The sequence below is a fragment of the Gopherus flavomarginatus genome, chromosome 12 (genome assembly GCF_025201925.1).
Source record: "Gopherus flavomarginatus isolate rGopFla2 chromosome 12, rGopFla2.mat.asm, whole genome shotgun sequence".
Classification (NCBI taxonomy): domain Eukaryota; kingdom Metazoa; phylum Chordata; order Testudines; family Testudinidae; genus Gopherus; species Gopherus flavomarginatus.
The window spans coordinates 36674705-36702676 of record NC_066628.1 but is presented as its reverse complement, the minus strand read 5'-3'; the positions used below and the strand labels follow the sequence as shown (position 1 = coordinate 36702676).

General features: G+C 50.9%; 1 protein-coding gene across 5 annotated transcripts in view; it reads right to left on the bottom strand.

The window, feature by feature from the left end:
- Positions 1 to 27972, bottom strand: part of RNF157 (ring finger protein 157) — a 91715-nt gene that overhangs the window by 16952 nt on the left and 46791 nt on the right. For all 5 annotated transcript variants that reach the window (XM_050919314.1, XM_050919315.1, XM_050919318.1 and 2 more), the window contains exons 5-17: positions 27488 to 27605; positions 24505 to 24571; positions 21819 to 21862; positions 20556 to 20603; positions 20118 to 20189; positions 19111 to 19270; positions 18051 to 18163; positions 17351 to 17589; positions 7631 to 7739; positions 5931 to 6042; positions 5048 to 5232; positions 3227 to 3292; positions 1803 to 1851 (exon numbers count right to left, since the gene is read on the bottom strand). In XM_050919314.1, coding sequence (XP_050775271.1) covers positions 1803 to 1851; positions 3227 to 3292; positions 5048 to 5232; positions 5931 to 6042; positions 7631 to 7739; positions 17351 to 17589; positions 18051 to 18163; positions 19111 to 19270; positions 20118 to 20189; positions 20556 to 20603; positions 21819 to 21862; positions 24505 to 24571; positions 27488 to 27605 — 1382 coding nt within the window. The remainder of the gene's footprint in view (positions 1 to 1802; positions 1852 to 3226; positions 3293 to 5047; positions 5233 to 5930; positions 6043 to 7630; positions 7740 to 17350; positions 17590 to 18050; positions 18164 to 19110; positions 19271 to 20117; positions 20190 to 20555; positions 20604 to 21818; positions 21863 to 24504; positions 24572 to 27487; positions 27606 to 27972) is intronic.

Sequence of the window (27972 nt, the reverse complement as noted above, 5' to 3'; positions counted from 1 at the left end):
CTGGGGAGATGCATTAGTCTAGACAGGTCTCTACCAGGAGTCTGTCTGAGCTGGACTCGCTAAGCACAGCTCAGGGTGCAAAGCAGCAGTGCTGAAGCCCCAAAGGTTCGGTTTCAGGAGGTGGGGAGGTTGCATGGCCAACCCTAAGGAAGAGTGAGACCCCTTGAGGGCCTAGCACATCAAAGGGGTTCCTCCCAGAGCCTGTTCCAGAGCTGGGGGCGTAGCACTGATTATGTGGATCTGTGACACCTGGCCTCTTTGATCCCTCCAGCACATATCAGCTCCAAATGCTTCAGCTATCAACATGTTCCTTGCAGCAGGGGCTGCTTAAAGAGGATATAGGTGTTGCAAGAGACACTGGGGTTAATTCCCCACTGGCCGAAGTGGGTGGAATTCCAACGAAGCAAGTGAAGTTGCATTTGCTTAAGCCACTGGTGAGTTTCACCCTGTTAGCTTTTCACTGGAAGAGCTAAATTCACCCCTGGGCAGAGAGTTAACAAGATGCTGGTCCTGCTCATTCTGAGAGCCCAGCTGGTGTCTATGCCTCCTGCTGGTGCTCTGGATGGGGGGTAGATTTTGCCCAGAAAGGTTCTGCGCAGGGTTCTAGATGCAGCTGGGCCGAGTGCAGAAAGGAAAAGGTCCCCGGTGCAGCAGTCCCTAACGTACAGCTTCCTTCTGAGTCACCCAGCACACCTCAGTGTTTTCTGCTTCTCACGCTGTGTCGCGGATTCCTGGGCACTAACTGAACTGGGCTCCAATTAACATGGCAGCGTTTGTGAAACTCCACCTTATCCGCTAGATTTCTCCTTTCTGATAGGCCACTGTCCTTGTCATTAGAGCTGGTGGTGCCTGGCAAACAGGCAGAATTGGGAAGAGAAGGAGTGAGGAGATAGACCTGCAGGGTTTCTCCTCTCTGCTCTGCCCGTGCTGCTCAGTTGAGAAGATAATCTGTCACTGAGAGCACTTTGGCTTCCTCTCCAGAGGACCTGAACCAACCCCTCAGAGCAGAAACCCCATAATCTCTGGGATGTTCGCAATCTTCTCTTCAGCCTGGTCCCATCTCTAGTTTCTGCTGCCCGCTAAAGGCCTGAGCTGCAGCTCAGCCCTCGTCCAGACTAACCCGCGGCATCGGCGGGTTAAAATCGATTGCTCGGGGATCGATATATCGCGTCTAGTCTGGACGCGGTGTATCGATCCCCGAGCGCGCTTACATCGATTCCGGAACTCCATCAATCCGAACGGAGTTCCGGAATCGACGCGGAGAGCCGCGGACATCGATGCCGCGCCGTCCAGACTGGTGAGTACCTCGATTTTAGAAATTCGACTTCAGCTACGTTATTCACGTAGCTGAAGTTGCGTATCTAAAATCGATTTTAATTCCTAGTCTGGACGTGGCCTCAGATAACCAGCCAGGGAGAGGAGAAAGGGAGAAGAAGGGGGATCCCAGGACACTGCAAACTGTACTGTCTACACACCACTTACTGTGCCGACAGAACCACGTCCGTGCCTCCCCAACGTACTGCAAAGCCACAGAGAGTCTCCTTCTCCCACTCGCCCTCCGCCAAAACTCCCACCCTCTCATTTTCCCCATTACCCCTCCACCCTGAGCCCAGTTCATTGTTATGGAAGAGAAGACCCCCCTCCTCCTATTCCCCACACAATAATTGGGCAGGATAGCATTCCTGGGAAGGCTGGCTCCCCTTCTCTGACTAGGCACGATGCCCTGAGCATACGCTCTGCTGCCTGCCGGTGAAACAGAACGAAAACTAGCAAAGAAGGGAGTAATGATCCACCTCCATTACCATCTTCCTGGGTGGGAGATCCGTCCTCTTCCTCCATGACATCGTTTCCCTGCGACACAGAAGACAGGCAGTGAACGTGAACAGCAGAGGATTCTCTGTCCAAGAACACGGAGCTGAGTCCTTCCAACACTGCCAGCCTCCTCTCCACAGGCACGCTGGCCACGAACCCATGCTGCCCTCCATCCCCCTGCATTTCCCCAGCTCCCCCAGGCACCCGTAGTGAGACACACACCTTTCACTCTCTCTGACTTTCCTGACGGCACTCAGGATACCCGCTTGGCGCTGTGCCAAGGGACTCAGCCAGGCTCTGCCCACTCGGGCCAGAGTGAATGTGGCCCAGACTCCGCAGAACCGAGGCAAAGTCCTGCACGCCTTAGTGAATATTCATCCTCTGAGCTGGTCCCAGGGATAATCTGCATCACTGTCAGAGGATCTGCCCCTCCCACAGCTATGGCCAGTCCTGCCAGGGGTGGTGCATCTCCTCACCTCACGATGCTACGACAAAACTCTCCTGGTGGCAGTTCTCACTCATCTCAGTTCTCCCCCCGCCCCTCAAGAGCTTGACACTCTAGTTTCTCCAGCCAAGGAAGACAAGCTAGGACACTGAGTGTAATTATGTTCAGGCCACCTACACGGAGCCATCGTGAGTCATCAGCCAAGACAGAACCCATGGTTAGTGCTGGGTGCACTTGTTCGACTAAAACTTTTTTGGGGGGGCGGGGGCAGTGAAAAAGGCAGATTCTGTAACACCGAAACATTCTGCAAATTTTGAAATTTCTTTCCATTGAAAAAGAGCAGAGAAGAAATTCTGAAAAAAAAAATCGAAACATCTGCTTTCAGTTTTTCAGTCTGAAGCGCTTGTTTTAAATTTTCCTTTAATTCTATTTTTAAATTTTTGTTAAAGCCTAAAAATGCTCAAAACTGAAATGAAAGCCTTTCAAGTCAGGCTGAATGGAACGTTTTGTTGGACCAGAAATGGATTTTTTTAAAATTCTTTGATGTGCCAAAAATTTCCTTTTTGGTTTGACTCGAAATGTTTCTTTTCCCTTCAAATTCTGAGTTGCCAGCAAACCAAACCAAATAATTCATTATTCACACAGCTCTACCCAGGACTTTCAGCACAAAAGCACATGCCTCTAAAGCTTGAGCTAAGGAATAGCCCCATCAGGTAAGTCGCAAGGTCTTATACTCGATGTGGCAGGTCTTAATTTGTACCGAAAGAGGTGCCAAACTTTTTACTTTCACAGCTGACCTGGCAAGCCCCGAGGTGCCAGGGTTCAGCCCTGGTACAAATTAAGCACTGCCCTGGGACCAACTGTGAGCAACCAGTGTGATCACACACATGCATCCAGTGTATTATGTAGCTCACTGATCATTAGGAAAGGCTGGTGACAAGGTCCTTTCTTTTGAACATAGGTTTTTACCTCTGAGTCTTGCTCCTCCGCAGGGATACTGACAAAATTCCTATCTGGAGATTCCACAGGAGTTGACTGAAAAAGGAGGACAAGAGAAATCAGACAGTTCTGCTTGGATGGTGTGTCCCTGAATCAATGCAATACGCAGCTAACATGCTCCATCATCGGGGCTGCCCTCAGGCAGCTGGGATAATAGACCCCAGCGCTGTTTTTCAGAACCGCGAAGGCTCACCCAGACAGAGGAAGGCTCATTAGCCGACTTACTCTCTCTATTTAGTGCTGCACAACTGAGCTAAAAAAATGTTTTTCAAGGAAGATTCCAACCCATGTCCCTTGAGCCAAAAAAATATTTCTGAGTTCAATATATAGGGCTTCAAACTTATAGTTTTGCCAGTAATTTTGTCAAACTGCTGTTTAGGATAACCCCCCTGGCAACCAAAAAGCTGAAGTTATGTGTATGACAGTAGCACCGAGAGGCCTTAACTGAGATCAGGGCCCCATTGTGCTAGGCACTGTGCAGACATACACGGCGACAGTCCCAGTGCTGAAGAGCTGACAGTCTCAGCAGATATACAGGAGAGACTGAGGCCTTGGCTACACTCACACTTTACAGCGCTGCAACTGGGGTGTGAAAAAACACCCCCCTGGGCGCTGCAAGATACAGCGCTGTAAAGCGTCAGTGTAATCAGGGCAGCAGCGCTGGGAGCCCGGCTCCCAGCGCTGCACGCTACACCCGTAAGGGATGTGGTTTACATGCAGCGCTGGGAGAGCTCTCTCCCAGCGCTGCTGCTCTGACTACACTCACACTTCAAAGCGCTGCCACGGCAGCGCTCCCGCAGCGCTGCCGGGGCAGCGCTTTGAAATTCCAGATGTAGCCATACCCTCAGAGGTGCACTGACTTGCCCAAGGCTGTACAGCAAATCTGTAGCAGAGTCAGGAATAGATGCTCCGTCTCCTGACTCCCCACCCAGTGCCCTACCCCACTAGACCATGCTGGTTCCAAAAGCCAGTTCTTTTCTAGTGTTTTCTCTCACACATGCTTTTGAAATGGATCTAACAGTTACAAAGGAAAGTGGGAGGAGCAAGGAGGAAGGGAAAGGAAGGAAGAAAGGCCTCAGGGCTCCTCTACCAGAAAGTTTTCTTTCTATTGTTTGAAAGCAAAAGGTTTTAGAAAATGACTAAAACTTAGCTGCTCCAAATTGAAATGACAAACGGGTGCATCATTCACTGCACATGCGTTCCAAAGACATTAACCTTCTAGTGACCAGAGTGCTGGTGCAGCCCCTTCTAGAAGGGCAGTCAGACCAGAGTTGGGTTAATAGCTTGAGGTCAAATTTTCCAATGTGCTTACGTGACTTAGAAGCCTAACTCCCATTTTCAAAAGGACTTAGACACTTAGCAGTCTAAGTTGCTTTGACTTTCAAAGGGCCTGAGTCCCTATTGACTAGTCATTAGTCACAAAGGCACTTGAGCATTTTGAAAACTTGAACCCAGATCTTAAAGAAGAAGTGCAGCGAAAACAAGTAAGAGAGTCTCTGGTGTTGTTCCATATGGACAAAGGAATCACTAGGCTCCCCCACAGCTGGTCCACCTAATCTGGTAGCCTGCCAAGGCTGGATGCTTCACATGAAGATGTAAACTACCCCCGTGAATACAAACTCCCCTCCCCTCGGCAAATCATTGCTCCCCAGCATACATACAGCCCTACCCGCAAATAATCAATCACATTGTGTAATACTAGTCCACAAAGAGGCACATTTCTTGCTAACCCCAGATAGCGATCAGCTTATCCCCCAGTGCATGAAATGCTTGTAGGTCCACTATACCTACCTCTCCTTCTGAAGGAATCCCACTGGCAGCAGCAGGGGATGGGAACATTTCCCCCTCTTCCTCTGTGCCCGGAGCGACATAGGAGCCAGACATGGAAGACATGGTGTCAGTGCTGATCTGGGAGTGCTGACTTTGGGAGGAGGCCATGGACATGATGGATTGGGCCAGGCTGCTGCTGCCAGGATCTAGGGAGAAAGGGAAGTGTGGAGAACGCAGGGCAGCATTAGAAAGGGCAGGGCAGCTGTGGCTATGCAGGTTTGACTGCAAAGGAAACAGTTTGCAAGACTGACTCTACAATGATGGGTGTCGATTTTGCACACTCTCCTTCTCCGAACCCTGGTACTGGCACCTTCAAGCTGGGTCCCTGCCTTCACGTCTTGTGGCCTGGAGACTGCAGTCAGTAACTGCCATTTGAACATGACAAAGAAACCACTTGTCTTTCTGGGGGGCTTCTTAACTGCTCCAATGGGAATAAGCTACTGCTGCATGCAATGCCTGCATCTAGCCTACAGCTTCGGGGCTGGACGCAGGTATCACTAGGTGAGGATCTCCGGCCATGTTATGTAGGAAGTCAGACCAGATGATCACAATGGCCCCTTTCTGGCCTTAATATCTCTGAAATCTACAGATAATGGGGTTTGACCATTAAGATATTAACAAGCCAGTTCAAATCCTGTTCACCTAATTCTTGCATTACTCCCAGGCAAGTGCAGACATGACTAAGGCAAGCAGGATCAGACCCTTGGAAGCATCTTGGGACAAGGTCTTTGTCCTCTCTTCCTCAAATGCAAAGTGCCATGTGCTCCTATGGTGTTGCATAACGCAACCATCAGGAAGCCAAGTGACCACTGAAATGCTGCTTGTCCCTCTTCTCCTACCGTACCTTCTGGGGAGGAGATGGTGGAGGAGAGAGGGGTTCCTGTGCACGAAGACTGATCTATTGCTCCTGAGGAGGACAAGGTGAGGTTTTCGCTCTCCGGTGTCACACCACACTCCTGGAAGGAGAGCAAACACACCAGAGTAAGAGGACGACAGGTCCCTGCAGATGAAGCAACTGATTGTAATTTGGTATTTTCAAGCCATTTAGGGCTCCTGGCAGTTTCTGAATTGGTAGCCCTGGAGATTAAAGTCTTTGAAGCTTCAGGACAATAAATAGAGCAGGTATCTTCACAGTGTCCCACTAACATGCCTGTTCTCCAAGGGCCACCAAGGGGGGAGAAGGGTTTTTAACTCTTGGTGCTCGTTCCACCTTTGACCTTGCTGATGAGGTTGCCAACAAGTGAGACAATTATCAGATGTTTTTTTGCAGCATGGACCCCCTGTACATTAGGACTAAAACTCACCAACTCCTTTCACATTAGCCATCAAACTGCTAAGAGATTCTGATAATGGACTGATGTGGACATCTTTTCAAATGCACTGGAGAGCGGGAACCCACCAATGAGTGAGCTGGAGGCTTTCGGGCCATGTATGACAGACTGATTGATCACCAACACACTCCACTACTGATCTTTGCACAACCTATTGGTCAGAGAGCCAGGCTGAGAGACAGGAGCTCTCGAGTGATATTCCCAGCCCTACCACTGACTTGCACTCTATGACTTTACTTCACCTGTTACTCATCTAGACAAGGGGGCTAATATGGACCCACATCACATAGGTATCATAGGGGTCTGACTCAACCCGCAAAGTGTTAGATAGCAGGGGCTGTGAACGAGAGGCTAATTAATGACTCTACCCAGAAAATGACTGTGTAAAAATAGCACCTACATATTTAATAGATCTGCCCTGAGAGGGCATTCAGAGTCCAATCTACTTAGTCTCTGCTATATTTACTGCCATCAGCCCAGCAGAACAAACACAGCTCTGGGACAACCAGCAGGATCCTTTCCCGCCTCTGGTTGTATCAGAAATATTAACTGCACTCCGATTCCAAGGTCACCTGCGCATTCCCAGCCTCCTCAGATTATGCCCCCAGTTAAATCTGTGCAAGCCCAGAGGGCAATAGGGCTACACAGGGGTAATTCAGAGAGGACAGCACTTGGCTGAAGAATCTTCATTGCTGGCGATGATACACAAGAAAGACAGACCCCAGCTTGACTCTCAGATCCCAGGCTGAGTTTGCAGGGTTGCCAGTTAAAAAAAAAAAAAACAACAACACAGCTTTGCTTGCAAACTGGACACATAAGAACATAAGAATGGCCATACTGGGTCAGACCAAAGGTCCATCCAGCCCAGTATCCTGTCTTCCAATAGCAGTCAATGCCAGGAGCCCCAGAGGGAGTGGATCTAACAGGTAATGATCAAGTGATCTCTCTCCTGCCATCCATCTCCACCTTCTGACAAACAGAGGCTAGGGACACCATTCCTTACCCATCCTGGCTAATAGCTATTAATGGACTTAACCTCCATGAATGTATCCAGTTCTCTTTTAAATGCTGTTACAGTCCTAGCCTTCACAACCTCCTCAGGCAAGGAGTTCCACTCATTTTATACAGAATGACTGCGGAACAAAAACACAGAATGCCAGTTCCATAGGTCTCTTTGATGAGCAGATGGCTGGACCAGAACCCTGTTAATCACCTCCTCATGCTGATAAGGAGACTTCCTCCTGGAAATCCTGATTTCCGATTCGCTGCAAGACTTCTCATCTTCTTCTTCGTGCAGGACCGAGGAAGTCTGGGAAACTGACCTAGCAAGGAGGGGAAAGGAGCATCCTGTTAATGTATGATTGTATCAGTGATTTCACTAGCACAACCCATGCTGTCAAAGAAACTGGCTGCAGCCTTCCACAGGAAGCCAGTGTTCCAGGAGCGGGCCAGTGGAGGGTGTAACAGTTGTAGCTACAATCATGTGGCAGGGGGGTAAACCCTTTGTAGCCCAAACCCACGTCAGGTCTCTGGGGCACCTTTATGGCAGACAGAACAGAAAAGTAAATAGTGGTATTTACATGGATCAGTGAAACAAGCAACTTTTCCTTCACCCTGTTCTTTGTACAGGGTCCTCCTCCCATCTGTTCTGCTTTCTGGACCAAAAATCTGTCCCCACTTATAACAGGATGAATCCAGAGCTGTTCCAAGGATGTCACTGAGGTGCTGAACCCAAATATGAGCTGAGGGTGTTCGACATCCAACAGGACCCAACCCTTAGCCAGCACTTGGGGTTACTTGGCATTGGAACATTCATCCTTCTTCTGCAAGTCTCCACCACATCATTTCTGCCAAGTGCCAATGGTCCCCTGGAGAGTCGGGATGCAACAGGCAACTGAGGCAGCACTGAGGGCATGGGGGAGAGAAGGTTTCTTCTCCAGCATGCTAGGCAGGACCACAGCATTACGGAAGAACAACAGGGCAGATAGGAACCATTAGGGTGAGGTCCCGGGGCCTGCTGCAGAATTCAATGGAAGGATTCCCATTGACACCAAAGACAGCTGGATCAGGCTCTTCAGAAGTGCATGGCTTTACTGGCTGTGGGTCCAATTCTGCCATCCCTGCTTAGGGACTCTAACCGTAGGGCGGGAAGCCCTACCCATAGGAACCCTAACCCTAGCTCCAGGTGCCCTACCCAAAGGAACCCTAACCCTAGGCAGGACGCCCTACCCATAGGAACCCTAACTCTAGCTTCAAGTGCCCTATCCATAGGAACCCTAACACTAGGCGGGGCACCCTACCCATAGGAACCCTAACCCTAGTTCCAAGAGCCCTACGAATAGGAACTCTAACCTTAGGGCGGGGTGCCCTACGCATAGGAACCCTATATCTAGCTCCAAGTGCTCTAAGCATAGGAACCCTAACCCTAGGGTGGGAAGCCCTACCTATAGAAACCCTAACCCTGGCTCCAAGAGCCCTACCCTTAGAAACCCTAGCCCTGGGGCAGGAAACCTGACCCATAGGAGCCCTAACCATAGCTCCAAGTGCCCTACCCATAGGATCCCTAACCCTAGGGTAGATCGCCCTACCCCTAAGAACCCTAACCCTGGCTCCAAGTGCCCTACCCTTAGAAACCCTAGCCCTAGGGCAGGAAGCCCAACCCATAGGAACCCTAACCCGAGCTCCAAGTGCCCTACCCATAGGAACCATAACATTAGCTCAAAGTGCCCTACCCATAGAAACACTAACCCTAGCTCCAAGTCCCCTAACCATAGAAACTCTAACCCTAGGGCGGGAAGCGCTACCCATAGGAATCTGAAATCTAGCTACAAGTGCCCTACCCATAGAAATCCTAAATCCAGCTCCGGGTGGCGTGCTCTACCCATAGGAATCTTAACCCTAGCTACAAGTGTCTTACCCATTGGAACCCTAACCCTAGCTCCAACTGCCCTACCCATAGGAACCCTAACCCAAGGGCGGGGCGCCCTACCCATAGGAACCCTAACCCTAGCTCCAAGTGCCATATCCATAGGAACCCTAACCCAAGGGCGGGGCGCCCTACCCATAGGAACCCTAACCCTAGCTCCAAGTGCCATATCCATAGGAACCCTAAGCCTAGGGCGGGATGCCCAACCCATAGGAACTCTAACCCTAGCTCCAAGTGCTCTACGCATGGGAACTCTAATCCTAAGGTGGGGTGCCCTACACATAGGAACCCTAATCCTAGCTCCAAGTGCACTACCCTTATGAACACTAACCCTAGCTCCAAGTGCCCTACCCTTAGGTAACCTAAACTTAGAGCGGGAAGCTGTACTCATTGAAACTCTAACCCTAGCTCCAAGTGCCCTACCCTTAGCAATCCTAACCCTAGCTCCAACACCCATACTCTTAGGAACCCAAACCCTACGCCGGGAAGCCCTGTCCATACGAACCCAAACCCTAGCTCGAAGTGCCCTAAGCACAGGAACCCTAATGCTAGGGCGGGGAGCCCTACTGTAAAGAGCCCTAAAGCTAGGTCCAAGTCCCCTACCCATAGGAACCCTAACCATAGCTCTAAGTGCCCTATGCATAGGAAACGTAACCCTAGGATGGGGTGAATTACCCATAGGAACTCTACTCCTAAACCCAAGTGCCCTAGGCATAGGAACCCTAACCCTAGGGTGTCGTGCCCTACGCACAGGAACTTTAGCCCTAGCTCCAAGTGCCCCATGCAAAGGAACTCTAACCTTAGGGCAGGAAGATCTACCTAACACTAACCCTAGCTCCAAGTGCCCAACCCTTAGGAACTCTAACCCTAGGGCGGGAGGCCCTACCCATCGGAACCCTAACCCTAAGGCGGGTCTCCCTACCCATAGAAACCTTAACCCGAGCTCCAAGTGCCCTACCCATAGGAACCTTAATCCTAGCTCAAAGTGACCTACCCTTGGGAAACCTAATCCTAGAGTGGGGTGCTCTACCCATAGGAACCATAACACTAGCTCAAAGTGCCCTACCCATAGAAACACTAACCCTAGCTCCAAGTGCGTTGCCCATAGGAACCCTAACCCTAGGGCGGGGCGCCCTACCCATAGGACCCCTAACCCTAGCTCCAAGTCTCCTAACCATAGAAACTCTAACCCTAGGGCGGGAAGTGCCACCCATAAGAATCTGAAATCTAGCTACAAGTGCCCTACCCATAGAAATCCTAACCCCAGCTCCAAGTCCTCTATGCATAGGAACCCTAACCCAAGGGCAGGATACCCAACCCATAGGAACTCTAACCCTAGCTCCAAGTGCTCTATGCATAGGAACCCTAATCCTAGGGCAGGGTGCCCTATGCATAGGAACCCTATCCCTAGCTCCAAGTGCCCTACGAATAGGAACCCTAACCATAGGGAGGGGTGCCCTACCCACAGGAACCCTAACCCTAGCTCCAAGTGCTCTACCCATAGGAACCCTAACCCTAGAGCAGGAAGCTCTACCCATAAGAACCCTAACCCTAGCTCCAAGTGCACTACCCATAGGAACCCTAACCCTAGGGCGGGAAGACCGACCCTTAGGAAACCTAACCCTAGCTCCAAGTGCCCTACCCATAGGAACCCTAACCCTAGGGCAGGGTTTCCTACCAATAGGAACCCTAACCCTAGCCCTAAGTGCCCTATGCTTAGGAACCCGAACCCAAGGGCGAGAAGCCCTACTCATCGGAACCCTACACCTAGTTCCAACTGACCTACTCGAAGGAACCCTAACCCTAGCTCCAACTGACCTACTCGAAGGAACCCTAACCCTAGCTCCAACTGACCTACTCGAAGGAACCCTAATCCTAGCTCTAAATGCGCTACCCTTAGGAACCCTAACACTAGGGCAGGAAGCCCTATCCATAGGAACCCTAACCATAGCTCCAAGTGCCCTACCCTTAGGAACCCTAACCATAGCTCCAAGTGCCCTACCCTTAGGAACCCTAACCTCAGGGCGGGGCGCCCTACCCTTAGGAACCCTAACCTCAGGGCGGGGCGCCCTACCCTTAGGAACCCTAACCTCAGGGCGGGGCGCCCTACCCTTAGGAACCCTAACCGTAGCTCCAAGTTCCCTACCTTTATGAACCCTAACTCTAGCACCAAGTGGCCTATCCATAGGTACCCTACTCCTAGGGCGGGAAGCACTACCCATAGGAACCCTAACCCTAGCTCCAAGTGCTCTACCCATAGGAACCCTAACCCTAGGGCGGGGTTCCCTACACATAGGAACCCTAAAACTAGCTCCAAGTACCTTACCTTTGGGAACTCTAACCCCAGCTCCAAGTGCCCCACCCATAAGAACTCTAACCCTAGCTCCAAGTGCCCTACCCATAGGAACCCTAACCCTAGGGCGGGAAGACCGACCCTTAGGAACCCTAACCCTAGCTCCAAGTGCCCTACCCATAGGAACCCTAACCCTAGGGCGGGAAGACCGACCCTTAGGAACCCTAACCCTAGCTCCAAGTGCCCTACCCATAGGAACCCTAACCCTAGTTCCAAGAGCCCTACCCATAGGAACTCTAACCCTAGTTCCAAGTGCCCTACGAATAGGAACCCTAACCTTAGAGCGGGGTGCCCTACGCATAGGAAACCTATCTCTAGCTCCAAGTGCTCTACGCATAGGAACCCTAACCCTAGGGTGTGAAGCCCTACCTATAGAAACCCTAACCCTGGCTCCAAGTGCCCAACCCTTAGGAACTCTAACCCTAGGGTGGGAGGCCCTACCCATCGGAACCCTAACCCTAGGGCGGGTCTCCCTACCCATAGAAACCTTAACCCGAGCTCCAAGTGCCCTACCCATAGGAACCTTAATCCTAGCTCAAAGTGACCTACCCTTGGGAAACCTAACCCTAGAGTGGGGTGCTCTACCCATAGGAACCATAACACTAGCTCAAAGTGCCCTACCCATAGAAACACTAACCCTAGCTCCAAGTGCGTTGCCCATAGGAACCCTAACCCTAGGGCGGGGCGCCCTACCCATAGGACCCTTAACCCTAGCTCCAAGTCCCCTAACCATAGAAACTCTAACCCTAGGGCGGGAAGCGCCACCCATAGGAATCTGAAATCTAGCTACAAGTGCCCTACCCATAGAAATCCTAACCCCAGCTCCAAGTACTCTACGCATAGGAACCCTAACCCAAGGGCGGGATACCCAACCCATAGGAACTCTAACCCTAGCTCCAAGTGCTCTATGCATAGGAACCCTAATCCTAGGGCAGGGTGCCCTATGCATAGGAACCCTATCCCTAGCTCCAAGTGCCCTACAAATAGGAACCCTAACCATAGGGAGGGGTGCCCTACCCACAGGAACCCTAACCCTAGCTCCAAGTGCTCTACCCATAGGAACCCTAACCCTAGGGCGGGAAGCTCTACCCATAAGAACCCTAACCCTAGCTCCAAGTGCCCTACCCATAGGAACCCTAACCCTAGGGCGGGAAGACCGACCCTTAGGAAACCTAACCCTAGCTCCAAGTGCCCTACCCATAGGAACCCTAACCCTAGGGCAGGGTTTCCTACCAATAGGAACCCTAACCCTAGCTCTAAGTGCCCTATGCTTAGGAACCCGAACCCAAGGGTGAGAAGCCCTACTCGTCGGAACCCTACACCTAGTTCCAACTGACCTGCTCGAAGGAACCCTAACCCTAGCTCCAACTGACCTACTCGAAGGAACCCTAACCCTAGCTCTAAGTGCGCTACCCTTAGGAACCCTAACACTACGGCGGGAAGCCCTATCCATAGGAACCCTAACCATAGCTCCAAGTGCCCTACCCTTAGGAACCCTAACCTCAGGGCGGGGCACCCTACTCTTAGGAACCCTAACCTCAGGGCGGGGCGCCCTACCCTTAGGAACCCTAACCTCAGGGCGGGGCGCCCTACCCTTAGGAACTCTAACCGTAGCTCCAAGTTCCCTACCCTTATGAACCCTAACCCTAGCACCAAGTGGCCTATCCATAGGTACCCTACTCGTAGGGCGGGAAGCACTACCCATAGGAACCCTAAACCTAGCTCCAAGTGCCCTACCCTTAGGAACCCTAACTCTAGGGCGGGAAGCCCTACCCATAGGAACCCTATCACTAGCTACAAGTGCCCTCCCATTAGCAACCCTAGCCCTAGGGAGGGAAGCTGTACCCATAGGAACCCTAACCCTAGCTCCAAGTGCTCTACCCATAGGAACCCTAACCCTAGGGTGGATCGCCCTACCCCTAAGAACCCTAACCCTGGCTCCAAGTGCCCTACCCTTAGAAACCCTAGCCCTAGGGCAGGAAGCCCAACCCATAGGAACCCTAACCCGAGCTCCAAGTGCCCTGCCCATAGGAATCTTAACCCTAGCTCAAAGTGACCTACCCTTGGGAAACCTAACCCTAGAGTGGAGTGCCCTACCCATAGGAACCATAACATTAGCTCAAAGTGCCCTACCCATAGAAACACTAACTTTAGCTCCAAGTTCCTATGGGCAATGCACCCTAACCCTAGGGCAGGGCGCCCTACCCATAGGAACCCTAACCCTAGCTCCAAGTCCCCTAACCATAGAAACTCTAACCCTAGGGCGGGAAGCGCTACCCATAGGAATCTGAAATCTAGCTCCAAGTGCCCTACCCTAGCAATCCTTACCCTAGCTCCAACACCCATACCCTTAGGAACCCAAACCCTACGGCGGGAAGCCCTGTCCATACGAACCCAAACCCTAGCTCAAAGTGCCCTAAGCATAGGAACCCTAACGCTAGGGCGGGGAGCCCTACTGTTAGGAGCCCTAACGCTAGCTCCAAGTCCCCTACCCATAGGAACCCTAACCATAGCTCTAAGTGCCCTATGCATAGGAAACGTAACCCTAGGATGCGGTGAACTACCCATAGGAACTCTAATCCTAGACCCAAGTGCCCTAGGCATAGGAACCCTAACCCTAGGGTGTGGTGCCCTATGCATAGGAACCTAAACCCTAGCTCCAAGTGCCCCATGCATAGGAACCCTAACCTTAGGGCGGGAAGATCTACTTAACACTAAACCTAGCTCCAAGTGCCCAACCCTTAGGAACTCTAACCCTAGGGTGGGAGACCCTACCCATCGGAACCCTAACCCTAGGGCGGGTCTCCCTACCCATAGAAACCTTAACCCGAGCTCCAAGTGCCTTACCCATAGGAACCTTAACCCTAGCTCAAAGTGACCTACCCTTGGGAAACCTAACCCTAGAGTGGGGTGCCCTACCCATAGGAACCACAACACTAGCTCAAAGTGCCCTACTCATAGAAACATTAACCCTAGCTCCAAGTGTGTTGCCCATAGGAACCCTAACCCTAGGGCAGGGCGCCCTACCCATAGGACCCCTAACCCTAGCTCCAAGTCCCCTAACCATAGAAACTCTAATGCTAGGGCGGGAAGCGCTACCCATAGGAATCTGAAATCTAGCTACAAGTGCCCTACCCATAGAAATCCTAACCCCAGCTCCAAGTGCTTTACGCATAGGAACCCTAACCATAGGGACGGGTGCTCTACCCATACGAACCCTAACCCTAGCTCCAAGTGCCTTACCCATAGGAACCCTATCCCTAGCTCCAAGTGCCCTACCCTTAGGAACCCTAACCCCAGGGCGGGGCGCCCTACCCATAGGAACCCTAACCCTAGGTCCAAGTGCCCTACCCATAGGAACCCTAACCCTAGCTCCAAGTGCCCTACTCTTAGTAACCGTAACCCTAGAGTGGGAAGCCCTACTGATAGGAACCCTAACCCTAGCTCCAAGTGCTCTACCCATAGGAACCCTAACCCTAGGGCAGGGCTCCCTACACACAGGAACCCTAAAACTAGCTCCAAGTACCTTACCTTTGGGAACTCTAACCCCAGCTCCAAGTGCCCTACCCATAAGAACCCTAACCCTAGCTCCAAGTGCCCTACCCATAGGAACCCTAACCATAGGGTGGGAAGACTGACCCTTAGGAACCCTAACCCTAGCTCCAAGTGCCCTACCCATAGGAACCCTAACCCTAGGGCAGGGTTTCCTACCAATAGGAACCCTAACCCTAGCTCTAAGTGCCCTACGCTTAGGAACCCGAACCCAATGGCGAGAAGGTCTACTCGTAGGAACCCTAACCCTAGCTCCAACTGACCTACTCGAAGGAACCCTAACCCTAGCTCTAAGTGCGTTACCCTTAGGAACCCTAACACTAGGGCGGGAAGCCCTATCCATAGGAACGCTAACCTCAGGGCGGGACGCCCTACCCTTAGGATCCCTAACCTCAGGGCAGGGCGCCCTGCCCTTAGGAACCGTAACCTCAGGGCGCCCTACTCTTAGGAACCCTAACCGTAGCTCCAAGTTCCCTACCCTTATGAACCCTAACCCTAGCACCAAGTGGCCTATCCACAGGTACCCTACTCCTAGGGCGGGAAGCACTACCCACAGGAACCCTAACCCTAGCTCCAAGTGCCCTAGCCATAGGAACCCTAATACTAGGGCGGGAAGCCCTACCGATAGTAATCCTAACCCTAGCTCAAAGTGCCCTACCCTTAGAAACCTTAACCCTAGGGCAGGAAGCCCTACCCATAGGAACCCTAACCCTAGCTGCAAGTGCTCTACCGATAAGAACTCTAAACCTAGGGCGGGAAGGCCTACCCATAGAAACTCTAACCCCAGCTCCAAGTGCCGTACCCATAGGAACCCTAACCCTAGCTCCAAGTGCCCTACCCTTAGTAACCGTAATCCTCGGGTGGGAAGGCCTATCGATAGGAACCCTAACCCTAGCTCCAAGTGCCCTACCCATAGGAACCCTAACCCTAGGGCGAGGCACCCTATCCATAAGAACCCTAACCCTAGGTCCAAGTGCCCTACCCATAGGAACCCTAACCCTAGGGTGAGGCGCCCTATCCATAAGAACCCTAACCCTAGGTCCAAGTGCCCTACCCATACGAACTCTAACCCTAGCTCCAAGTGCCCTACCCATAGGAACCCTAACCCTAGCTCCAAGTGCCCTACCCTTAGGAACCCTAACCCTAGGGTGGGGTGTCCTACCCATAGGAACCCTAACTCTAGCTCCAAGTTCCCTACTCTTAGGAACCCTAACCCTAGGGTGGGAAACCCTACCTGTAGGAACCCTAACCCTAGCTCCAAGTGCCCTACCCTTAGGAACCCTAACCCTAGGGCAGGAAGTCCTACCCATAGGAACCCTAACCCTAGCTCCAAGTGCCCTACCCTTAGGAACCCTAACCCTAGGGCAGGAAGTCCTACCCATAGGAACCCTAACCCTAGCTCCAAGTGCCCTACCCTTAGGAAACCTAACCCCAGGGCAGGAAGCATTACTCATGGGAACCCTAACTGTAGCTCCAAGTGCCCTACCCATCGGAACCCTAACCCTAGGGCAGGAAGCCCTACCCATCGGAACCCTAACCCTAGCTCCAAGTGCCCTTCTCTTAGGCAGGGCCGGCTTTAGGCCTATTCCACCAATTCCCCCGAATCGGGCCCCGCACCTAAGAGTGCCACACGCCCAGTGAGAATCCCTTCCCTGGCTAGAGGCGCCTTTTTAATTTTTACTCACCAGGTGGCGCTTTGGGTCTTCAGCGGCACTTCAGCAGCGGGTCCTTCACTCTCTCCGGGTCTTCGATGGCACTTCGGCAGCAGGTCCTTTAGTGCCGCTGAAGACCTGGAGCGAGTGAAGGACGCACCACCAAAGTGCCGCCAAAGACTCAGAGCACCGCCCGGTGAGTACAAGCCTCACGTGTTTTTTTACATGTGTTTTTTTTTTTTTTAAGTCATCCATGCCAGGGCCCTGTCAAACTTGTTTTAATTGGGCCCTGCACTTCCTAAAGCCGGCCCTGCCTGCTCTGCCTGCTGGCACTTTGGAAACCAAGGGCTGGGGACTGGACCCTATGAGGAAGCTTAGGCCAGAGTTCCTCTCCCTCCGGCTGCAAGAGCATCCGTAATGTGCCGAAGGGAAAGGTGGCGAGTGACTTACTTTGACAGGCTCTTCTTGAGTCTGAGCCCTTGGCTGCTGCAGTCCGACAAGTGGTCAAGGGGAGAGAGCGTCCTGATGGGAGGCAGGTGGCTGTCACTGCTATACGACGGCAGCACCCCTGCCCCGTGGCTGTCCCCAAGCCCGTGCAGCGGAAGGGCGGCCGGGGACGGAGTGAGAGGCCCGTTCAGAGCTTCCAGGAGAGACACTATCTCGTAACCAGGAGGGATGTTCTCAGAAGACTACAGGGAGCAGAAATAGGCCTGGGAATGAGCACTCAACAGCCCACATTTCACAAAATACCCCCTCCGCTCCGAGCAGGGCAATTCATTCCAAAGCGGCGGCCTATAGATACGAAACTTGGTGGCCAGGAACGCAAGGGCCTGAGACTACCGCTTGGAGGGAGGCATAGAGCAGGCAAGGGCTGTGCAAGCTTCTACCGCACCCCTCAGTCCCCCACTGCACTAGCCCTGTGCCCTGCCTCAGCTTTGCCAATGCACCTTGTTCCTGGATGTTGTGTGAGTTCAGCACTCCCACAAGATCAGGCTTGAAAGTGGAAGGAATTCCCCCTCCTGGGTTAGCCTTTGTTTAGAAGCCTGCGAGCTGTTTTGCATCCCAGTGACTATGCACCGTGGGGAGTAACGGCGGGGTCAGGGCTACGCACGCGAGGGCTGATGGGTTGGCTCCTCTGGTCAATACTCACCGAGTGCTCCTCAGAATCAGAAGTTTGGGAGGCGATGATTGGGCTGAAGCTGGTTGGAGAGAGAGGGCCAAGTTTTTTCCTCATTGCTCGGATCTGGAGCAAGGCTCGGAATGCTGAACAGTGCGGGGAGGGGAGGGAAGGATACAGAAAGTTCATTTCTAATGTAACAAGTGGGAGACCCAACCGCCCCTGGAGAATGTCACTTGTTTTCATAAGAGCTGTTTTCTTTCTTCTATTCCACGCTAGTGAAGGCCATACAAAATCGTCCGGATGGAACTGGAGGTTTTTGCATTTGTTCAGGATTGGAGGTTTTGCATTTTGTTGAAATTTCACACATTGTGTGTGAAAACCTGCAAAATTTCAGGTTTTTCCAACTTAAAAATTCAGCTGTTTTCAGTGGGGGGAAGAAAAATGACTTGTTCATCACTCAGGAGGGACCGGTTTTCAAGCAGGAGACACTAACATTTTCAAAATTCCAAACTTGGAAGTTTCGGTCAGACAAAGATTTTTGCCCCAGAATTTGCAAAAAAAAAAAAAAAAAAAAAAAAAAAAAAAAGTTGAATTTGGGTATTTTTTTTTTATCAATGCCAAAACCTCATTTCATAAAATTTTGAAAAACATAAAAACCAAAAACCCACAAACAATGCAGGTGTAAAATTTCCTGAAATGAAATTTGGAACAGTGCTGTAAAAATTATAGGAAAGTGTTTTGCATGGAGCTATCTCTAACACCAGGCAGATGACGATGTCTGTCAAGGCACTAGCGATTCTAATAGACCCTCAGTCCTTCCTAGATTCAAGCCCTTATTCCAGGCCAGCCTGCTCTTATTCCCTAGGAAAAGGCCAGTGCCAGCCAATCTCAGCTCCATGCACAGTCATCACATGAGCAGTTTGGGTGAAGCTAAGAGTTTTGTCTTGCTTGAACTCCATGTGTAGAATGTGCAATACAGATCTTCCCAAGCTACAGAGTAAAACAACTTGTGACAAGCCCCCTCGCAATCCTCCCCCTTAGGAATCAGTTCTCTTCCACCCTGGGATCTGAAAAGAGCCCTAAGCCTTACGCAGCCTGCAGATGGGGCAGTTGTTGGCTTGGTAACGCAGGGTGTCCGCACAAGTGTTACAGAGGCAAAGATGGCGACAGGGTAGAATCAGAGTGTCCCGCACATCCGAGAGGCAGACCACGCACTCTGCGCTGTTATCGCTCACCTCGTCCTCAGCCACCTGGGCAGGAAGAGAGAGAATGAGCCTCTCCAGCAGGGCTTGGCACAGTGGGACTCTGCAGTGGGAAAAAGCCTTGCCCTTGGAGTGGCTGCCATTGCAGTGGGAGCTTGCAGCAACCCTGGCAGTTCCTGTTCGGCAGTGGTCAATGGCTCACAGATCTGCAGAGTGGTGGATCAACGGGCCCACCTCAGCCCTTAACCCACTGCTGCCCAAACACGCAGGGAGCCCCGAGGAGTTATGCCTGGGGCTTCCCCGTGCAGCTCCCACCAATCCAGCATTGCACCAGCTCCATAGCAGCTAGGGCCCTTGACAGGCAAGGATTCACCCCAGAGAGTCACTGCAGCCCTATGTGGAGAGACAATTTAACAGGAAGGCCCATGGAAAAGAGGGTCAGTACTTGGGCTTTTTACCTCCAAGGGCCTTGGTTCAAATCGTTATTGAACACGAGCTTGGAGATCTTCCTCTAGTGCTTATTGGGTGGAAAAGGCATTAAGGTGGGTCCAGGATTGGACCAGAGCAAGAGAAGGGTGACTGCGAAGATGGGATATGCCTAGGATTGCCGCAGGCACTGCTGGCCAGGCGTGAGGGGCACTGGCCACACTACGTGGGGAACCCAAGACTGGGATAGCAGGGCTAGCTGGAGCGTACCATTGTTGAGCGACAGCAGCGCTGGACCAAGGCCAATGCACTGTTCTATAAAATCCCGACTCCTGAGAGTGCTGAACAGTCACTGCGTTAAGTTAAAGTGGAAGAGGAGAGATGTGTGCTCCAAAGAGAATGGCCACTAAGCAGGGAACCCCCCTTTCCCAGGACCTGCACCCCCCACCCCCGGGGAACACACCCTTACCTTGGAGTCCTGTATATTATATTTGTTCTCGATCCCATAGATCTCCTGAAGGAGGTAGCTAACTCCATCCACCTGGAACCCACAGAGATGGGGAAGTCACACGACCGATGCAGTTATGCTGGTGCCGCCACGCCAGCTCATTTCAGATACTCTCCTTGGGACAGCCTCTTTCTAAGCCTTCCCGTTAACCACCATGTGAGGAGAGACCCCCTCCCCACAGCCCCACTCCCAGTGCCCTACACTGGGTACAGGCTCTCTCTATGCATGGAACCCCCCCGCTGCGAAGAGGGCATCTCACCGCACCAGTGATTCTAACAGACTCGCAATCCTTCCTGGATTCAAGCTCTCATCCAGGCCAGCCCACCAGCAAGGAACAACTGCCCCTCAGCCCCCAGGACCGGGCCAGTGCTAGCCAGCCCCAACCCCACATACACTCACCACTTGTTTCTGCTTCAGGGGCTTCACACAAAAGCTACCATCTGCATGCTGCAAACAAGGAAATTGTACTCCAAGTTAATGCAAAGCAACCATAAACACCAGAGGGAGGGAAGGGAGCTGTGGTGTATTTATCTCATGCTGTATATTGTGACACCTGTAGCTAGGCTTGGCAGGATTAGATTGTTATCAGTAAATGTCAATTTCACACATGCACATGCAAACTGATGAAAAAATCATAGATTCATAGAATATCAGGGTTGGAAGGGACATCAGGAGGTCATCTAGTCCAACCCCCTGCTCAGAGCAGGACCAATCCCCAGACAGATTTTTGCCCCAGATCCCTAAATGGCCCCCTCAAGGATTGAACTCACAACCCTAAGTTGAGCCAATGCTCAAACCACTGAGCTATTGCCATTGATAATACTAGAAATGTACAGAGAAGCAAAATAAGAAAAAAGCTGCTTAAGACCTTCTTAGAGGTTGATTTAAGGCTATTTACTTTGTCTATTTGGACATGTGATGCTGATCATTTGTGCTTTAATGGTTGTAAAGCTTGAACTTTTCGAATCTCAACGTCCACTGTAATTAAATAACAATTTTCTGAGCCAGCCCATTGTCTGCCCCCCCCCGATAACTTCCCACAATCGTGAAAATTTGGATAAATAGAGACAAATGATTAAAACCCCTAATTATGCACAAATGTGAGAATTTACTTTGATAAAAACTGAAATAAATGCTTAAAAATAAACATCATTATCTGTCAAAATAACAAAATAAAAACCAAATTCAGTCAAGCCTAGCCAAGTAGACGTTCAACAGATTCTCCATTAACCAGCTGATCTTATATCAAGATCTTTTCTCCACATATGCAAACACCAGTTTATCAATCTACAGTAAAGTTAGAAACGTACCACAGGAATATGCAACACAAAGGCCCCTCCAGTGCTGTTTCAATGGATCAGGCATTGTGATCGAAACTTTCCAACTTGAGGGCCTAAAGCTAAGCTTTCAAATCAATATTCAGGCAAATAATAAACAAGCAGCCTGGATATCGGGCTCGACACCTCAAAAGTTAGATTATTTTTTGCCCTAGGGCTTAAACCCAGAGTTAGGTGCCTGCCTTTTAATTCCACTTGTGGCAGTTTGTCCTGTGGGACCTGCTGTCCCATCCATGCTGGGAGGAAAGGAGTTAAACGACCCACTCCACTGGACAGGAAAGCCAGACTGTACGGTACATGGACCTGACGGAGACTCAACACTCACCTTCTCAAACGTCGCTAGCAGTACGTGGCAGTGGCCAAGGTGCTCTGCAAGACACAAAAGGGGCAGGGTCGAGAGGTAAAAAGGATGTCCTGTAGCTGAGAATCCGGGTCACTGCCCCAGCACCCATTGCAGGAGTGGGATACGGAATACCACATCCAGCAGATCTGGGGCAGGAGCACTGCCTGCTGGCACTGCAATGGGAAAAGCAGAGGGGGAAAGGGTGCCATGTTTGGATACAGGGAAGATGACACGTTCCCCCTGCACAACCCAAGGTCAGGCAGGAGGAACCGCTCAGTCTCTTCTCTCTAAATCCTACAGACTGCATCTGAGGAAGTGGGTATTCACCCACGAAAGCTCTTGCTCCAAAACGTCTGTTAGTCTATAAGGTGCCACAGGATTCTTTGCTGCTTTTACAGATCCAGACTAACACGGCTACCCTCTGATACTCCTACAGACTGGAGGCAGGAGACTGCTATGGGTTAGCACGTATGTGAGCTAGGCTCCTAGTCCCTCTCCCCAGCCACCCGTTGAAGGCGCAGCTGTTACGTGGAGGGTTTTCCCTCTGTCAGGAAAAAAACGGCTCTGTGGATGCACAGTACGAGCTGCAATGTGCTGCCTCTGCCCAGCAGATCAGGGGTAGGGAGTAACACCCAAGGCCCATATGGGACTGAGACGACTGCAACGAAGCCTGGCTCGTCCTCAAGGAACCGTGACACTGTTGCAAAACTGCAATGCGAAGGCACAAGGATGTAAGGGGAATGAACTGGGAATGCCAGGGGCCAAACTCCTCTTTGGTGTAACTTCACTGACTGCAATGAATTTGCCCTGTGACCTTATTAGAACCAGCCTATTTCCCACCTCTCTGACCCAGGATCATCCAGAAAACAGGAACAACTGGTCTGTAACATTTTAAAGTGCTGTACAGACTTCAACTGGCGAATTCTCCTAGCTCCCCTGGGGGACGGTATCCCTACTGCGTGAGTGGGAAACGGAGGCATGAAGAAGTCGAGTGACTGACCCCCAGCGGCTCAGCGGCAGAGCAAGAATTAGAACGCAGGAGGCCCTGGCTCCCAGTCCCCTAATCCATGCTGACTCCCCCTAGACCATATTGGCCCCTGGGCAAGAACAGTCTCTGAGACAGGCCAAATCTTTTCACGCTGCATGCTGGAAGGTTCACAGGGGACAGGAACGTGGAGTTTACGAAAGGACATGTCTTCCATTGCATCTGGGAGCGCCCCTCACTCCACATGCTGCTTCGTACTCCCCAGGGGCAGGACAAGGCCTTTTAACAAGGCAGCTCTGTTAGCCTGGGTACATGTCAGCCATTTCCTGAGTCTGGAGAGACTCCAGCGGGCTAAGGGGAACGGCTCATGTCAGATACTCGGCACCCAAGTAAGGTGACCATATGTCCCGATTTTATAGGAACAGTCCTGATTTTGGGGGCTTTTTCTTAGATAGGCTCCTATTACCTCCCCCCCGCCTCCATTTTTCACATTTGCTGTCTGGTCACCCTGCACCCAAGACAAATCTTCCATATAAGTGGGGCTCCAACCAAGAGCCCCCAGGCAGAGTTCCAGGTGGGGTCCTGGCCTGGGCTCCCGCTGAGCGCTGCTGCTGTTATAAGCCAGGAACCACTCACTTCCCCAGGGGAAAGCTGAACCCTGCCCGGGCTCCTTGTCCGGGCTAGAGAAAGCGTAACCACCTCATTGAGTGACCTTCACAAAAGCAAAGGACAAATATTTATAGGGCACACTGAGGGGGTCCCAGCTAGAGTGCAGGGGAAATGCATTTCCTTGGATTCAGAATGAATTCCCTGACAGCCCCCAGTGCCACTTAAACTCGGCAAGACGGGGCCCGGGGAGGGTCTACCACACCCTCAGCCGTCTCCATACAGGGCCTGATCCTGCAGGGTGCTGCGCGCCTTGGATTTCAGTGAGGGCAGAGGACACTGAGTGCCACACAGGGTCAGGCCCACTATGGAGTTCTCAGGACTCGCTTTCCGTCCCCAAGGGCCTGATCCAAAGCCCTCTGGTTCCATTGACTTCAGTGAGCTGTGCATTGGGCCCTCGAACAGAGGCCTCAGCGGGGTCCTGAGCCCTGAACCAAATATCAGCCTCAAAGGCTTGAGGGCTCCTGGCCAGGAAAGATTGTTCATTAAAACCCCCTCCCTTTCTCAGTTTAAATGAAGCAGCTGCAGGATGTGCCGTGCTACAGCATCCATGCCCCCGGGTGTACGTCCAGCTGGATACGGCCTTTTGTTATTATTTAATGTTTACATTTCCGTGATATTTAAAAGAGCCTGGCCAGGCCGGGCCCATTGTGCTAGGTGCTGTACAAACATGGTATAAAGGACAGGCCCTGCCCCAAAGAGCTGATAATCTCAAAGGCCTCGAGGATAAGGCTGAAAAACTGCTGCCGAGGAATCAATAATGAGCCTTTATTTTCTCTCTCCAGCAAGAGCAAAGTAAATCCATTTATCACGCCATCTGGGCTGTCTTGTACCAGCACAGGGGACTGGAGCAACACACAGACGCTGAAAGTTCACTGCGCAAACGGAGGCTGCATTGTAAGAACACAGACACCATCTGCAGGGCAAGTTGCACGGGGCACCAGAGCCTTAAGGCTCATCCACCTCACTGCGGACTTAGGGAAATGAAGCCCTGCAATCCCGAGGGTCTGTTCCTACCATCTCCCTCGTTCACGACTGCCTGCACCACCATGGGATACACCTCTCGGTCCAGGTCAAAGCCAAGCTGTAAAGAGAGGGAGAGAGAGAAGGAAACGTGTTAATATTGCAGGAAGAGTCACTGAGCCAGATTCTCAGCTGGTATAAATCAGTGCAACTCAACTGACTTCAATGGAGCTACACCAATTGACGCCAGTTGCGGGAGCCAGCCCAGTGATGCAGATGGTCCTATGTTGATTTACACCAGCTAGAGATCTGATCCATTACAGCGAACACATCCTTAAGAAGTGCCCAGGGACGTTTCTCCGCAGTGAAGGTGTAAGACATGGACGCACAGAAATAAGCATCCCACTGCTCTCAGCTCCTCACAGCTCTCAGGCTGCTACGGTGCAATTACATCTTGGAACATCCCAGGCCCAGGGATGTGAATGACCCTCACTTTCATGTAAAGCACTGACGTTTACTCAGTAGCTCTGTGCAACTACAAATCTGTCACTGCTTAACCATGCAAACCAGTTTAGTTAACCCCACAACCAAAATCCCTCCTCCCCCATCCCCACCCCCACCATATTCTAACAAGGACCATGAACAGAACGTACCAGACCATGCTACTTTTCTGGTGCATAAGAACGAAGGAATTAAAAAGCCTCTCTTAGTCATACAGCACCAGTCACTGACCCTTTCTCTAGGGTGAAAAAGGCAGGATTCCACTCCCAGAGCTAATTCTGCTCTCTCCTCCATCTACAGTTGCTGATGCTTGGAATGTTTTCAGGGTCTTTTTCAGTTCCGTGTATTTTTAAAGGTCCCCTGTTTTTTTTATGCTGTGTTTTGAGCTTCATATAGTGAAGAGTGGGTTCTTTCCCACCCCTGATGGCACAGGTTTCTTGAAAACTTGTTGGCTGACCCTTGCTCATTACCTCTGCATTTCGGCCCAGGCCTCTTCCCTGTTAGATCTGACTACAACTATCTGCCAATAGTGGATGAAGAACTCATGGCAGCATGTGGAAAAACACGAGTTTGCGAAGGAATATTGGCTGAACTGTTAAAAAGCATCGGGGACAAAGGCTTGAAAACCCTGTTAGAGGTAAGGAGGAACGTGTCAGGCAGGAGAATTGCCAGAAGTCTTCACAACAACATCACTGTGTATCCAAATCCCCCCAAAGGCCGCTGCCATAGATTGTAAAGCCTACAGAACAGTCAGCCTACTGTCTCCTGCCTCTAAGATACTTTTGTGAGTTGTTCAAGGCCAAATACAAGGAAAGACTGATGAGGAAATAAGTGAAAGAAATAACGGCTTCAAATGTGGAAAAAGCATGAAGAACACTATTAGGGACATGAAGCTGACATTAGAAAGACTGGTTGAAATTGGGAAAACAGTACACTTGTTTCATTGATTTCCAAGAAGCATGTGACAGCACCTACCACTACAAATTGCTCAACATATGACGATTTGTGGGGATTGACTGATATTAACTCCAAGTAATAAAACAATGATACGGGAATCAGAAAGCAATTATAATGGGAGACAAAAATGAAAATCGAATAGAGATCAAGAGAGGAGTAAGACAAGGTTGTTATATCACCTTTACTCAACATTCATAGTGAGTGTTTGATTAAACTAATCTAAGAAAGAGAAGGAAAATAGTTAAATAGTATTTGCTATGCAGACGACACATTGCTGATGATTCAGAAGAAAGTTTGATGAAATTAGTGGCAATTATATATGAAGATGACAAAGATTATGATCTAGAATTGAACATGGACATGACAAAAAACTAGGGTTGTATGCAAGGATCCTGGGAAAACATGCATGAGGCCAGTGAACGACACAGTTGTACAGCAAGTGAGAAATTATTGCTTCTTAAGAAACATTACAGAAGACTAGATACTGAACTCAGTACCAGAATAGCAAGAGTGAAAGAGGCATTCTGGAAGAATAAACATAAGATGAGAAGGGACATAAACCTGAAGACTGAATTCTGACTCCTAACTTCCATTTGATGCATTAAATTATGGCTGTGAAACATGGACATCCAAACAACTGATAAGAAAAACTATAATCCTTCCAATCCTGATATTACAGAATTTTGAAAACATCACCGATAGACCACGTAACCAACAAAAAGCATTGGAGATGCTTGGAACCCAGCAAATACTAGCTAGAGATCTTACGAAAAGAAACATTTGATTTGCAGGGCACATTTTAAGAGATTTAGCAGACAATGCGTGTTTGCGGGCACCAGCAGGGAAAGTCGCTGGCAGAAGAATTTGAGGAAGAAAAAAGATGACCTTGGCTGACGATGTGGTATCTTGAGAGGATCGAAAGGACTATCCATCTGCAAAGAGATTAGCAGAGCATTGTTCAGAACGGGCTACCATGATTGCAAATCTCTGGTAGTGGAGGTGCCACACAAGCAGCAGAAGGATGACTATATGGCTGCAAGGCACTTTGATACCTCTGCAGCTCAAGAGGGGATGCATCTCTCTTTACAAAACCAGATTATATCCATGCGGAAAACAAAGGACACATGACCCCAGTTTCAGACTCTAATGGAGCGGAGCCATGCAGCTCTACAGCTTTGGAGAATGCTCTCCTTACCTCTCCAGGGTTCAGCAGCTTTGAAGGGCTCCACGTTACCTTGCTTTAGCTTGTGTATTTTAAATCAATGCTACTGATCAGTGATTCCCCATCACTGGTTCATCACTAGCACTGGTCCCTCAGACTTTTGTGACTTGCTTTCCAGCTTCCTTCTCTCTTTACTGTAGTGATGAACCTTGTGCTGGCTCCCAACATGCCACTGCCACCCATATCCCACTCAGCTGCGTGCACTCTGCTGCCACGGGCCAGGAGCTGTTCCAAATCAAAGAGCACGTGCCAACAAGTGAGAGTTACCCACAGGGGCAGCCCAGATCTCAGCAAGTGTGGCTGACCGAGAAGAGCTTACAAACCGCCATGTCGTGGCTTCTTCCCGGGCTGGCTTACCTCCTCTTCTGCCCATTCGGAAGGATCGACGGTGTGGGAGGGGACGCAGAACTGCTGACACACCCCTCGTTTGTAATGAACTGTCTCTGACTGCAAGCTGGTGTCTTTGGGGAGGTAGCTGCCAATCAGAGGGCGACAGAGTTACTGCCCAGGCTTTGCATTCCCGCTATCCTTTCCGCAGTGCACCGGCTCACCCCAGTGAGGAGTGCTCCCGAAGAGCAGAGACAGGAGCCGCCTTCTCCCAGGTCTTCTGTGAGAAACCTGGGTTTGGTGCCATCACTCCCTATCCAGGGTGGCTGAAGGATGGTAGCTCTCTGAGGGCCAAAGGTATTTCAGGGATGTTTCGATGTCCCACCATCCATACAGGATGGGGGGAGATCAACATGTGGCCACTCCCCTTGGCAAGGCTGGAGACACTCCATCAAGGCCTAACGGTCCTACAGGGGGCCACCTGCTTAGCACACCTCAGCCTTGTGTAAGGGAAA